Source organism: Hetaerina americana, unplaced genomic scaffold (assembly GCF_022747635.1).
Source record: "Hetaerina americana unplaced genomic scaffold, ioHetAmer1.1.p SCAF_137, whole genome shotgun sequence".
Taxonomy (NCBI): Eukaryota; Metazoa; Arthropoda; class Insecta; order Odonata; family Calopterygidae; genus Hetaerina; species Hetaerina americana.
The window spans coordinates 41,825-58,292 of record NW_027286481.1 but is presented as its reverse complement, the minus strand read 5'-3'; the positions used below and the strand labels follow the sequence as shown (position 1 = coordinate 58,292).

The following is a 16,468-nucleotide window of genomic DNA, read 5'->3' as shown; positions in this document are numbered from 1 at the left end:
TGTGCATTTGAAGATGGATCTCTTTAGTATCTTCTTACTTTAAACGAAGTCATGCAACAATACGTTTTGCATCACATCAGGGTTGTTGATGAACTGCCAAACTTAACAGCACTCTTAATGAAAAATCCACCTTCACTGAAAAGCGTAAGTAAAAAATATATTCTCATAATGTCCTACACTATTCCTCTTTCATATCAACAACCTATCTAAATATTTACACGCAGTTGATTCATGCATAGGTCATCAAATGATTGGAACATTAAGTCATTTTAGCTACACTTAATTATATTCAAATGAATGATAGTCAAACGAAATTTTTCATAACTGTTAATTTTTATTCAAAGAAGTTTCACAAAACAGAAGAATGATGTCACAGTTTTACAAACTTGAAATTTATGTATTATAATGATCTTTGGTAGTGATAAAATTATTTGGAAGTTTTTTATCATTAAATAAACATCATTATCTAAATTATGCATGTCATTCATACATTGCCTCTGTACTTCTTGGGAGAAGGATTTTTTTAATTCGAGCACTTTAGTTTTTTACTTGTTTCTAAGCCTGCCTTTATTCAATGATAAAGCTTGTTTTTAAAATTCTCACGCACATATCAACCTCATTTCTGCTTTCAAATGTATGTGGCCTTCAATAAGGCTCCGGTTATGAGCATGAGTGAATGAAATTGAATATAATTTACATTGCTCCCTGATCATTTTTCAGTGTGTGACTTCATGTGTGACTTGAGATTTCTTTTCCGAACGAATGCTTTAGAACAGACGTGGCACCTATGTGGTCTTTCTCCAGTGTGTGTCATCATATGCCTTTTAAGATCACTTTTCCAAGCAAATGCTCTTGAGCATATCTCACACTTGAGACTTTTTTCTCCGGTGTGCATCAACAAATGCCTTTTAACATCACTATTCTGAGTAAATCCTTTAGAACAGATCATGCACTGGTATGGCTTTACACCAGTATGTCTCAACAAGTGTATCTTTAGATGACTATTCCGAGAAAATAATCTTGAGCATATCTCACACTTGTGTCTCTTTTCACCAGTATGTATCAACACGTGCCTTTTAAGATCACTATTCTGAGTAAATCCTTTAGTACAGATCGTGCACTGGTATGGCTTTTCACCAGTATGAATCAACAAGTGTATCTTTAGATGACTATTCTGAGCAAATGCTCTTGAGCATATCTCACACTTGTGCCTCTTTTCATTCGTGTGTGTCAACAAGTGTCTTCTTAGATAATAATAATGAGTAAATGCTCTTGAGCATATTTCACAACTATGTGGGTTTTCTTCAGTATGTGTCAAAATGTGCCTCATTAAATACTGCTTTTGAACATAACCTTTCAAACATATAGCACATTTAAATGGTCTTTCTGCATTATGTGATGACTCTTTGAGCGCAGGTAAAGTTTTGATGAAGTTTTGGGTGCAGAATTCACGTTGGAACTTCCTTTTCCCAGCATGCACCAAGTTGATGTGCCTTGCAAGGTCATTTTTTCTGTCAAATGCCTTTGAGCAAGAGTCACAATAGAATTTTGTTGCATTCCAAACATGCACATGCAAGACATGATCTTTGAGAAGGTCCCTTTGTGCAAATTCCTTGTAGCAGATTTGACAAGCATGCAATAAAATGCCTCCTGCATCTTTCCCTGCAACATCTTGTTTCTTACAATTATCTGAAAGATTTAAAGAAAAGTAATCTTATCAATGAAAAATTTTAGCTGCAATGAACAAGTTTTTTATCTCCAGATGACATTTAAACATTTATGTACATAAATTACTCCTATAATATAATTGTACTATGGCATGTGGGCTCATTTCAGATGATTTTCATTATGCCATCTTCAATAAAGCTAAAAGGCCAGGGACAAAGCACGTCATTATCTGATGCTGACCCAATAATGTATTCAGTTTTATTCTCAGAAAGTCTGCTGAAAATATTTGTACTCAACACAAAAAGGTTAGCAGAATACCATTTAGCTTCTAAAATTACTTTTTCAGAAGATATGGGCCAGGAAATTGTTTCCCTGAGTTGTTACAATCAAATCATCCATTGAAGTTCTATTTGAAACAAACAAATTAAAACACATATACTTGTTGCTCCATTCCCTGATTTTATAAAATCATGTTTAAGAATTATTTTCATGTTCCATTAAAATTATTTAATCTAAATGATGATTGAAAATTTTTAATGTCAAGAAATTAAATTATGACCCTTGCACAAGAGTTCACCAATTTACTTAACTGATGGCTTGTTTCAACCAGCTTGCACATTCCATGAGCACCTAATCGTTGACTTTAAACATACAAGTACAAAGAGATATGCAGTAAAATGAATATAGTTTTCTGGTGGTAAATTGACTTACATACATAAAAAAATATCACGAAAAGGGTTCAATGCCATCACGCATTACATTTCCACAATTGTTTACTTGGCATGAACAAATGCCTAGAAAATTAAATTTGTAAAAGGATTTTGAGAAGGAATAGGAATATTTCCTGTTTTAAATGAATGGAATCAGAGAAAAGACTGCTGTATAAAAAAGGGAAATTCATTTCCTAGGGAATAGATATTTCATTGAAATTAACTGTGTGGCTGTTTTTTACCCAAAGCACAAAGTCCAAATATAGAAGTTAAAATACCAAAATGACAATATTTAAGATGGGGACTAGGAGAATGAAAATCTTTATTGATTAATAAAATCCTCAATTCATTCATGGACAAATTACTAATCAGGTAAAATGGTCATTTTAGTAAGTGATAAAGTCATTTTCCTCAAATAATTTGTTTCATGCTAAATTTATTTATAACATCTATTTATTATGTGAAACTACTTTTAGTATGGCAATCCCTGATTTCCAACTGAGACATACTACATTGATCAAAAAGTTCCCGGAATTTATTCAGAAAATTAAAAATACAAGTTTATTCATCTAAATCTATATTGTCCCCTTCAAAGTAATCCCCATCGACTGCAACACACTTATGCCAGCGCTTGATCCAATCCTCGAAACATTTTTTATATTCGGTTTTCGGTATGTCCATCAGTGCTTCCTGCGATTTTTCCATTACTTCCTCTCGGCTGCTAAAACGCGTTCCCCGTAATGGTTTTTTAACTCGATTGAACAGAAAGAAGTCACAGGGAGCCAAATCAGGTGAATTCGGTGGCTGTTGGATGGTATTTGTTGCATTTTTCGTCAAAATATTACGAATAATGATAGCACTGTGCGACGGTGCGTTATCATGGTGCAAAATCCACGAGTTTTCCGCCCACATTTCTGGTCTCTTTCGGCGAATTGCTTCACGCAAACGTCTCATAACGCCCAAATAATACTCTTTGTTTACTGTCTGGCCTTCTGGCAAAAATTCATGATGCCCTACACCGTTGTAATCCATGAAAACCGTCAGCATTGCCTTCTTTTTTGACTGAAAACGACGTGGTTTTTTTGGTCTCGGCTCATTTGGTGAACGCCATTCACTTGCCTGATGTCTGGATGGCATGTCGTACTCATAAACCCACGTCTCGTCTCCAGTAATGATCCTTTTGATGAATGTGGGATCGGATTCAGCCTCGCAAATCATGTCTTTTGCGACGTCAGCACGGATTTTTTGCATGAAATTGAGGTCTTTTGGCACCAACTTTGCTGCTACACGACGGAAACCCAAATCATTAACCGCATTGTCTTGGGTGGATCCATAGGCAATGTTCAAGTCCTCCGCTATTTCTCTGATGGTTAATTTGCGGTTATTGACCAACATTTCTTTTACTTTATCAATTTTTTCACCGACTTTCGATGTCGATGGTCTGCCACTGCGTTCATCATCTTCGATTGACTCACGACCACTTCTGAACCGCTCGTGCCACTGGTAAACGACCGTTTTTTTTAGAGAATCGTTGCCGAAACACTTTTCCAACATTTCCAACGTCCGTGCGCCACTAAATCCGTTTTTTACGCAAAATTTAATACAAGTTCGTTGTTGCAAATTTAAATCCATTTCTGCAATTGTAAAAAATCGCCAACACACACAGAGATAGATGTACTCTTGGCTACGTAACTTTTGCAAATGTCAAGTTATGACACTAAGATTTAAAGGGAATATCAACAACAGATGTACCAATTTAACAAAAAAACAGAACTCAAATCGGAACGATGGGAGCGCCACACGGTGGTTATTCCGGGAACTTTCTGATCAAGGTAGTATGGTGCCCTTAAAATTACTTTTATACATAATTTTGATACAATTTATCCAAAAAAGACGTTTCACATTTCCTGGCATAACTTTTCATATATTTGTCCTTTAGATTGCTAGAACTTTCCACAGCAAATAAATTTTTTGCAAGAAATTTAAGAAAGAAAATAAAACCCCCACTTTAAAGTTCTGTAAATAAAACGATTTAAAAACATATTTATCGCTTAAAAAGGAAATTTACTTTTAGGTTTATGGTCTGATAACAAATTTTATGGTGGTTTCTTTAAACAAAAAAAAATATCAGTGTATAAAATGTGACAATTCTGTTGGGTTTAAAAGAAAATTATAACGAAACAAGTTATTATTACCAAATTTAAGTGTCACAAAAAGTTCTGCTGAACAGCAATTGAGGCACTTCTGTGTCATGACTATTTCAAATGCCAGCATTCATTGTGCTTTAATAAAAAAAGAATTAAAGAGTATGACCTTGTTTCAATCATGGGCAGATAATTCTGACTCAATTACATGGGCTATTAATTTAATTCTAAAGAATAAAATACATTAACTATAATATTCTTTTTCTTGATATATTTAAAATTTCACTACCTAGCAATGAAATAAATATAGGACCAATTGGCGAAATTATAACCTCAAAGTGACCAAGATAAGTGTATATTAACCCTCTTAGTGTGGCTGGGATTTCAGGGGTATTAGTGAGAAGTGCGAAGTTTAATTTAAGAAAATGTGTCGCCTTAGAAAAAAAAACATTATGAAGTTATTTGCTTAGATATCCATATGCAGTTTTTTTAATTTAAAATATAATAATAAAGTTAATAATGATGTAATGCATTTACATCATCTGAATAATGAATGTAATTATTATAGTATCATAAATTTGAAGAATATTTTTTGAGTAATAATATTTCGATTTTTAGACACAAAACTAATATTTTTTTAAAGACATTTTTCAATTAAACTATGATATTTATATATAATAAAGAATCTAAAAGACGTGTAGTAAAATATTATATATAATTAAAGAGAAACCAGTGAATTGCAAATTTTTTTGTCAGCCTCTGCATAGTTTGATTTTATTGAAAAGGCTGACCTTACTGTTGTCAAATTGGGACTTTTACCCTTTCCTTGAGACTGCAGCAATGTGCTTACAATCTAAAGGCAGGAAAAAACCAAGTTCTAACTCACAGAGAACTGCTGACAATGTAATCCATTGAACAGGGCACAATTGATTAGATACGACGGACGGCAAGAGAAACCAAAATGAATACAAAGCAGTGGTCTCATTTCCACCATCTCAATAAAGTCTTAATAAGCAGGTATATATCAATACGACGACCCAACAACACATTCAAGAGATTACAGATGAAAACAGATTAGTAGCCTTTCAGTGGCTTTTCATATTGGAAAGACCACTCAGGAAAAAAAAACGAGCAAACAATTAGGCAGAGCTTCCCAACATGTACAAAACTGAACGAAAAATTATAATAAGAATTATAGTATTTTAAAAGCATTTAAAATTGCTAATAAAAAAATAAAAAATTGGTTATGTAGTTCTAGCAAATTCAACCTATTGATAGCACAAAAACCATAAATTATTAAAGAAAAAACCATAAGTTACAATTATTTAAACAAAAGCCTACACAAGAGCCAATATATCGGCCTGCCGCAATTTTCACCAGGGATACAAAAGCTGATATATCAGCCCACTGCAATAAGATGAGCATGGTAAAATGTATTGAGAAAGATGGTGGATATTAGTTATGACTGATTTTTTTTTGTTTTCATGAAAGAAATTAGTGTATATGGGAGCAATGCTCTAGTTCCAGCTCTTAAATTTGGAGTCCTGGAACTAATTAAAAAGGCTTATGCAAATGATGTCTTAAGCCTGAGAAGTTTTTAAGTAGCAAAAAATGTATAAGAAAGCGTGACAACTTAATAAAGATAAAGGCCAGGTAAGTTACCTCATGACCACTGCAACTGATTCTGAGCCGTCAAAAATGAAACTATTTCTCACTCTGCTATGCATTTAATAACCTCCCTAGTTAGTAAAGAATCCAGCCTTTTGGGCGGAACCAACATTAATAATTAATAAAGATCTTGTGTTAAGGGAGGTATGGGCAAAGGTGGTTGCAAGAGTCTTGAGCAAGGAACAAAAATACAAAGAAACTGCTGACATAATTTGCCATTGCAATGCAGATAAAAATATAACAATTATACTCCAATCTAACAGTTCAAGTACTGATGACAAATGCTGAAACAATATTCTAGAAAATGATTTTCAGTAGACTTTTGACAAGTGGAAGATAAACCAACATGTATAGGTATATTGATGCAGGATGAACAAATTTTCAATTTTTTTAGGTACCTGTAAGGATAACATCATTGGCTTCTGATTTTTAGAGGCAACGATGATACTTATTATGTATGGATCCTACTTAATTTTATACTCAAAATCCCTTAAGTGAATAATTAAAGGTTAAATATTCAAAATAAAAAAATTGGAATGCCTTTTAAAAAACGTTTCTACAAATTAAGACCATAGTAAATAAACCTGGAGTTAAATTGATCAGTGTACTAAAACCTTGACAAAGGAAACTTCCGAACTGAGGAAGAATATTCAACAATTCCATTTATAATCATGGCCAAAAGGGGTAGAGATCCTTAACTGTTAGTATAAAATGTAAAAAAGGCAACCATGGAATATTTGTGGTTCAACATATGTATCAGATTGGTACTTAAATTATTAAAGTTTGAAAACAAGAGGGACTTAGAAAATAACAACCAGCAGCAGTGAAATGAAATCTATTATATGCATTTTATTTTGTTAATTTTTAGGATTTTTGCCTTGTCAATTCCTGAAAGAGAGCATTTTATTTTGCAAAGTCTTTTGCAGTTGTTCTTGGGATCATAACCAAAAGGAAAGATAGTAAGGCAATCAATAACTTACGGGATGATCAGTTTAGGTATAGGAAGGAGGAGGTACATGTAATGTCATTGCAGCAATGAGATTTTTAATCAAAAGGAATAAAGAACATGACCACAAGATATAATGCCAAAAATAGGAATAGATTAGAGAGAAATGAGGCTAATCTGCTACCTGTTCATGTCCAAGACTGCTCAGGTGCGAGTGGGAAACGGGGAGTCAGGATGGGCAGTGTTAGGAAGAGGTGTAAGGCAGGGTTGCCCATTATCACCATTGCTGTTCAACATGTATGCAGAGGAAATGAATAAGAAGGCATGGGAAGAACTGGAGGTAGGAATGAAAGTGGGTGGGGAATTGATAAAATCAGTTAGGATTGCTGATGACCAAGCTTTAGTTTGTCAGTCAGCCAAGGGGCTGCAAGCATTGCTTAGTAAATTGGCAATTCAGTACAACAGGTATGGGATGAGAATCAATATTGATAAAACAAAGAATATGCAATTTTCTAGGATGAAAAAGCTTAGGTTAACATTAAAATAGGAAGGCAAAAACTAGAGCTGGAAAAACAGTTTATGTATCTCAGTATTGATTGGACCAACACAGTAAAAGTAATAGGGACATAAGGATAGGAATTGCTTTAGGCAAAGGGATGTTGAGCAAGGACATTATTAAAAGACTTTAGGAAACTTTGAAATAAAGGCTAGCTCTGTATAGCGCGGTCATTGAAACAGGAGGATACACATTGACTGAAGGATTTTTAAATGTAGGTGTGGAGAAGAATGGAGAAGGTAAAATGGACAGAGAAGAAAATAAATGAGGAAGTGCTTGGTATATTGGGCAAAGAAAGAGGTTTGCTGGGAGATATCTTATGGAGGCAGGAAATGTTTCTGAAGGAGGTATTGACTTGCAGCTGGATGTTGAAGACTAATGGAGGGTAGAATGTTAGGCAAATGAGGAAAGAGAAGGAACAGAATAGGGATGTTAGACTGGATGATGGGAGGAAGAAAGAACTGAGCTGAAGAGAGACCTGATATAGCGTAGAATGTTGTGTTTTGCTAGGGGTCGAAATTATTTTATTAGTGTTTATGTCTATCCAATAACCTACATTGACCGGTAGATTACCTGATAATAATAATTTTGTTACAGGCTTATTCTGATTTAAATATTTTCCCATCAATTTTTGTAATTAGTCATAATATTTTATCTGACATTTTCAGTATTTCTAAAATATTCAAAATGCAAAAGTAAGACAACAGTCTCTCCAGCTCCACTTACCTTGTGTCTTCAACTGTTCCGATGTAACTCCGCCCATCTCCTGCAAAGTATTGTTGTCACATTCTTCCTTATTGTGTACTTCTTCATCAGAGGATAAATGCAATTCTAAATCTTCTAAATCATCCTGAAAAATATTAACATAACCAATGTACATTGCATCCATGTAAAACATTAATTAAATGCCCAAAAAACTTCCAAACCCATTCTATAAAATTACACAAGGTTTAAAATTATACATTTCGATTTAAATTAATAATTTTACCATGCATTTATACAGAACATTTGTCTTAATTTCTTCAAAAGCATTAACATTATTCATTGAACCTTCTAACATCAAATGATATTGCCAGTGTTTCAATTCAAGTTTAGAGAAGGTAAATTATAGGAGAGTTTACTGTTAAAATATAAGTAAACCTTTGATATCCATGGATTGAAAATATAAAATGAAAATATTTAAATACTGTTAACAAGAAAATGCCTCAACATTATGAATAATAGTTTTGGCCCACCAATTAAATTAAATAACATATGAAATACAGAGAATAGGTCTGGCGGCTTATTTTTCTCAGAGCAAAAAGCTTCTTTAAATATAAGAAGTCATCACATTGTCTAATTCGAATCATGATCTTGTTCAAGAATACAACCTGGTCATTTTGAACATTGACAGCCCCAATTTATCACCAAAGAACACTATCTAAAGCTCTCCTCATCTATCACGATACTAATGCCAAGGATATCCATTCTTATCTATTATGACAGATGGTCAAAATTTCAAAATAATTTAATCAAGAACATACATCTTGGGAGCTAATTTCTTCAAATTACTCTGGTACTTGAATAATTTTGTAGTCCTTCATATTCTTAAACAGAGAACATTTGACAATGTTAATAGTTAAATTGTATGAAAGTGTTATTCAATACAGTTATTAAAGATTTTTTTATACCAGTCCTCATTTAAAGAAGGATTTAGCCATGCAAAACCACATGGAAGGCAATTTCATCTCATAACATTACCTAAGTTTAAAAAGCAATGCACTCAGAATATAACATAATGTATATAGTTATGAGAGAGCATTGGTTATAAAAGCAATGCATAATAGCTTTCTTTCCTTACCTGAATCTCAACTTCTTCACAGTTATCATCATCCATCAAATTCACATTAGTGTTGACTGAACAATTGTCCTCTTCCTCAATTGATGACTTTTGTACTGAATGGTTAATAGCTTTCATTGAACTTCTCAACACCATCAAATTTCTTCTTTTATCATTCACCAAATCAACACCATGGATCTCTGAATCCTTCTGAAGGCTTGGGAGCACACACAGCTCCTTAATAAACATAAATAATAATAATCAACACCAAGATATTTGATAGGTAAATATAAAGTTCACCTAAAAATAAGCCCTATATAGGCATTACTTAAAATTATAATATTCATAGGCTTTTCCTTGGCTACATATTATTTCTGAATGAGAAATTTTGTGCATAATTAATGTTGCAGAGAAAAAGCAAATTTTGAATGGTACTTAGAAATTGTATGGCCATTTGGCAAATTATCTTATAAGGTTTTATATTAATCTATAACATTAATTAGAAGGGAATATAAGCAAAAATTGGATATTCAAAATGATTATAGAAATATACAAATTTTTTCCAACATGATTTATCAATAATATAACTTTCAGGTTGAGATATTCACATCTAGGGTAAGGTCAGTGTTTTCCTTTCATCCTAATTCGTCAAGGCATGGAACTCATTTCCATGTGCAAAATATTAGTGAGCAGCTGAATTCTGAACCAACAGAAACTGGTCACTTGACGGCTGTTTATGTTGGTTGGAAATATGACATTGCACATATTTATTAAAAAAATTAACTCACACCAAAGACTGAAATAGTTTTATCTGGAATATTTTATAGGTTAACATAAACAGAGTATGGTCTGCAGCTATGGCCTTCTGCAACATTTAAAAGAGCAGAACAGTTAAGAATGCAATTGAAATACATGAAAATTAAGTAAAATAATTAAATATTCCTCCTAATTCAAAAGATTTCTATCAGGCAATTTTAGAGTGAAAGAAGTGCCTGTCATTTTATTTTATGCTTAGGACGTGGTCAATCAGAACTTTACACCTGAGGAAGGGACCAAATTTTATATTTTTTGACCTAAGTGCTGAATGGGCTAAGTAAAGTGTCAATAAGGCTATTACAACCAAAAGAAAATGCATGGAATCATATAAAAAAACATTTATGATACTTTATCTCCAATTAGCCTGACCATGTCACCTATTACTGTTCCTTCAAAATGAAAACTCTTAAAAAGACATTTTAATAGGGTTCTTTAATGCCAAACATATATCTGTTCTATTTTGGGATATTCACGAGTTGTAAGAAGAAGCATTTACAATAACAGCACATATATCACCAAAATAATTTGGTTATTTTGGTGCCATTATGGTTATAATATTTCTTAAATACCTCAGAAGTCCCTTCTTGATTCTCCACGTTGTTGTCCATATCCCTATGTCTAGCTGGAACAGTTTCCTGCTGTTCAATTGCTATTTTATCCATGTCTACAATCGTCTGCAAAGTTAGTTAAATGGTGAAAAAACAGTAAAAATAAATGATTTAAGGTATAATTATAAGGATTTATGAATTTTCTTAATATTAATGGAATTCAAAATTGATTAAAAGTGCATTTGGTATTAAATTTTCAATATTTACCTTGAGCATTAATTATTTTTTATGTATAATATCACTAGGTAACCAAAGAAAACCAATAAATGATGGAAACATATTTAAAATGAAAAATAAACTCTCATTAGATAATTGAAACTTTATAAATGAGAACTACAGATGAGATTAGATAAATTATATCAGGCCTTTAGTTGACATGCATGAAAAAATCAGATAAATGTCGGACTGTACAGAATCATTAAACAAGAATTATTCTATATTATGAATTTCATCCAAATTACAATCAATATTCCATCAAATGGTTCCCGAAGATCAAATTATTTATTTAAGAATTTAAATGAGTATTTACATCACTTAGATTATAAATGCCTTCTTCTTGCAATTTGCCTGCATTTCTTATGATGACTTGATGATTGGTAATGTCCTAATGACTATCATTTAAGCAAATTTCAACTCTCTCTTAGTCATACTACAGTAATGGTTTCATTTATTATTTTACTTCTATATTTATTCATAGATATACCTTCTTGCATTGCAAAATACTTACAAATTACATGCAATAAAAACACATTCTCTATATAATAAGCAGTAATATAACATTATTGTCTTTTTGATTAGCAAGTTATTACATAGCTTTGTGGTCATGATAATCTTTCAAGCCAAAAAAATTAGTGGTTTTCATAAATACCTATCCGTGCATCAAAGATTTAGTATAAAGTATTGTATTTTATAAGATGACTTACAGAAAACTTTTCTACTTTAAGTATTCGTGAGTTAAAAAAAGAAACATGAGCAATAATAGAACTAATATCACAGATTTAGTTTATTAATTACCTTTTGAGAGTTTCATTCCGGATTCTTCACATTTTGGTCAGCATCTCCCTGGCTAGATGTAATTTCATTGGCCTCTTGGTCTTCAACATCCACTTCCTCTGTCTTCACTACGATCCCCTGAGTTAATTGAATAATTATTAAACAGTGAAAATATGGAACTTCAGTAATTTATAGAAAATTATGTGTAAACAAATTTCTTATATTAAGTATAATCAGTGACTAAAGTCTTTTCAGATGCAAATGAATAAGTATTTGCAAAAATAACAAAAGCTTTGGATGAGCTTTGAAAATGTCAACCTGTTCCAATGTCTTCCTTACCTGAAGAGAATCTTCTTCACGATTATCCATAATGTGGTCTATTATTTTTAGCCTAGCTGTCATTTCAACAGTTTCCTGATCATCATTATCTGAAGTTTCTCTTTTTACTGTGATCTGAACCTAATTGTTCAAAATATAAATATTGAAAAAGATTTAAAAAAGAGGATGAACATTGAAATTGAAATTTATTTTCATGATAAACGTTTTCCATTTCATTTTTATGTATATATATTTCCTATGCATGAATGAGAATCTAAATTACACACCAGTGTTTTTCTCTTTTTTTTTATGGATATGAAATGAGAGTATCAATGTTTACCTGTGGGGGCATAATTTATACCTGAAACACGACTAGATATAACAGCAAGAGCAATTATTAAAAGATGCAATTCGAAAATGCAAAACCAAACCACCTTATAGATGATTTCAGGTTTAAATCTCAGTTTCTCTTTATTCACTGAATAAAAATTCTCCAATTTAATGGATTTATTCAAAATTGTAATCAAAATTCATTTCCACAGAATCCAGAGGATAAAGGTATCAATTTTAGAATTTCAATGAGTACTTACATTGTTTACACTGGGATTGCATCTTTCTCCTAGAATGCTTGATGCTCCAGTGACCACTCGCAAATTGGCTACTCCCACATCACTATCATTGGAGGCATCATTTGACTCTGTCTCTACCTTTAGATTCCTCTGCAAATAATCAATGGAGAAATTTATTAAAATTAATGTGACACGATTATTTGGAAATAAATTTTCTCCAGTGGATATACTTGTAGTAACATCCTGGAAAAAATGATAAGTGAAATGCTGTAAAATGAAATTGAGCAGCCTACAATTATACAGCCTTTAGTAGATATTAATAACTATTTAAATAGGGTTACTGCAACTTAACTTAATAGAAGCCTTAGTTTTTGAGTTTTAAAAATATTAATGAACTGTTGACAAAAAAATACAAAAAAGTTTTAATTACGAGTTTTTTTATTAAAATAGAAGATATCAATTGAAAAAATATATTAACTAATAAAATATATCAAAAGGATCAATCTCTTTCCAACATTCCCCTCAACACTTGTTTAAAAAGTGCATTATTTTTTAATCTTTTTAAAATTATGAATACTTCACAAAATAATTCCTACTAATTACCTTTAGAGGCAATTTCATTAAAATTGAATGACTTAATGAAATTAAGAACCAAAAGAATATTCTAGGGAGTACTCCAAGATCTTATTTTAATACGAGATATCATTGTTTACATGGACATTTGTATATTATCATCCTTTTCGGTTACCTCACAATTTATGAAAATTGATTGCCTACTTGCATTTAATATATTCACACTTTAAGTAAAATTCACTCTCAGCTCACAGTACCTTGAGATTTCCAATTGAATATTGAATAAAATTGCTTGAAGTGTTAACAGAAGAGTGGTTAATTCCAAATTTGTATATAAACGCCAGTATAAGTCATTTGGTAATAAGACCTTAACACTTGCGTACAATAGCGAGGACACTTATTAAAAATAAATATGTTCATTATTCAATTTAAGTTACTTCCGTTGACGCATAACGTTATCCAAAACATTCCTCATAGCATTACAAAATACCAATCATTATTGGCCTCGACTCACCGTTGCGCGGCGGTTATTTCTCTCCGCGTGTCTCTTTGTCCTTTGACTGTTCAATAGATGGTGGTTTTCATGGCACTGCTGCTTAAACATGTAGAAATCCGTCAGCAATTTAAAGCATTTGTAGCACAGCAACCACGGGTTGCTCCTTTCCCTGACTACCTATATAAACATGATTATCAAAGTATTAAGCCCTAAACATTCGCTCTCAATGGGGCTCGAATCATTATCCGAATAATTTGAAGGCTATTTTCAGCTAAAATAGGGCATTGTCGCACATTTCGTGGTAAATTTACTGTAAAAGCATCATTATCAATAATACGTAAACATACAACGCGTAGCTTACTTCCAATTCCAACAACTCTTCTATTGCTTCCCGCACCAATTTCTCAGCATCGTTGTTTTCATAAAATATATTTGTGTACCGTCCACCACGGCTAAGACATAATCTACACTTTAAACTTTCGTGTCGAGGCATCTTTGGAGCACTTCAACCTGTCAACATTTACTACACTAAAACAGTAACTTTCAAAATGGCCGACTACATTTCGATAGGTCGTTCGTTCTGAATCGATTACTAAGTGCGAGTTCGAGAATCGATTTCGTTTCATTTCGGCGCTAAGTGATCGCCATATTTAAATATTTTTAAATTATTTAAACTCTCACTTTAATAGAAAGTGGTCATTCCTGTGAATTTATAACTCTTTTGCACTGCCGAGAAATTAAAAAAAAATTACTCAAATTTAACATTACCTTATGTGTGTATATTTTATTTTGCACCTAAACTAAAAATTTTAATCCTGTTAAATTGATTGTTTGTTTACATGAATATTTTCTCGGGATAAATATTTCTAATAAGAATTATGACTTGAAGTTAAAATTGTGTGATTAATTTTTTCGGCGTAAAATTCTAAAAATTAACCAATGTGTAGATATACCAATGGTTTTGCGTATTACGACAGGAACTCCAAAAATTGGACCTTCCACATTTTGATATGGGCATTAAAAGTGCATTAATTCCATATTACAGATTTTCTTTCCAACTATGACAAAATAACTGAGACGCAGGGAAAGAATTTACATTTGCATGTTTATTCTTAGCCAAAAAATGATGGCGAAATTTACAAACGAATAATAAAGTGAATAATAAATGTTAACATCAAACCATTCAATGATATATTTATTATCACATTTCAAAATTTGTATAGCAGCATTCGTGTCTAAACCTTGAAGGTATAATTTTGACGTGAATTTAAAAAGGATGTCAAAAGAAGCACATTATACTAAAATTATGGTCAAAGAGCATTGTGTTTCAAAGATAATTATATAAGTATGTATATATATATATATATATATATATATATATATATATATATATATATATATATATATATATATGAAAATACATATAAATATATACATATATATATGTATGTATAAGTGGGTTGCTGTAGTCCAGTGGGTTAAGCATTGGACTGCTGAACGGAGGGTCCTGGGTTTCAATCCCAGGTAAGGTACTCAGGGCACCTGCAGCTCCACTAAAGCTTAAGTCATTTTTGGGTAACAGGTCTTCCAGGGAAAGCATAACTGGAACAGAGAAAGGATCTGGCTTCCATACCCTGATAATTCCCTGATAAGTTCTGAAATTGTGTCTGCAGGGCTAGAGCCCATGTGGGTTGCTCCTGCTCCGTAATGCTCTGTGGTTATGATGGGGCTCCCAAATCCAGTCTGCTTAGCCTCAGATTTGGGAGCCAGATGGATATATAGGTAAGATAAGGCCTGAGTTGGTCAGTTGGTCATAAAGGTTCAGGGAGGGAGAGTGCCTCTAGATCTCTCCATTGTTAGTGGTGGGTACCCCATCGCGCACATGTCAAACCAATTGACCTCACCCATCTTCAGTCCGAGACATCTGGCGACAAGCAAAGCATCCAGAAGTTAGACACACATCCCATTCACAGCCAAGCATGTCTCCATTATCTCCTGAACCAAGGAACAAGTCACCACAGCTGAGCATGGGGGAGCAGGATCTAACCGCATTGGCTTTAGCCCTGCAGACACAATTTCAGGCCTTATCTCAAGAGATGCAGACCACTAGGCAATTGCAAATCCAGCCCAGTAAGTCAGCAAGACTGATAACACTGCTACCGCCAGTACAAATAATGGCACTGGAGAAGACGTTTGTGGCACCACACTCAGCAAGCCTGGCCACATGGATCACCCTACTAGAGGGCAATGATTAGGTCCTCACCTTGTGCCATCCAGTTAAGTATGGCAGGAATTCATCTAAGCTGACCTGGCATGACCTCCACAAGTTTGATGTAATGGTAGCCACTTTGGCCAATTGAATGATAATCCTGGACCTGGTAAAACATGTAATATACAATAGAATCTGGGTACTTGCTGTCATCCAGGCACATTTCTGGGAAACAGCCACCATCAGAAAATGCCCTGCTGTGACTGCCCTTGAATACTATCCAGCCACAGCTCACCATTATAGTACAAGCACCACCACGACCACAATACCAGCCAGAAGGACCACCCAGCAGACAGGCAGGAGGCAAGCATGCCT

The 16,468-nt window shown here is 33.1% G+C and overlaps 1 protein-coding gene across 1 annotated transcript; it reads right to left on the bottom strand.

Annotated features, from left to right (window-relative positions):
- Positions 1-485: 485 nt before the first annotated feature.
- On the bottom strand, positions 486-8,494 carry LOC139686268 (zinc finger protein 85-like). Its single transcript, XM_071583419.1, has 2 exons — positions 8,419-8,494; positions 486-1,689 (listed from the first exon to the last, which is right to left on the bottom strand). Exons 1-2 carry the CDS (start codon positions 8,453-8,455, stop codon positions 710-712), a joined length of 1,017 nt encoding a protein of 338 aa, XP_071439520.1. The 5' UTR covers positions 8,456-8,494; the 3' UTR covers positions 486-709.
- Between the last annotated feature and the right edge of the window lie 7,974 nt (positions 8,495-16,468).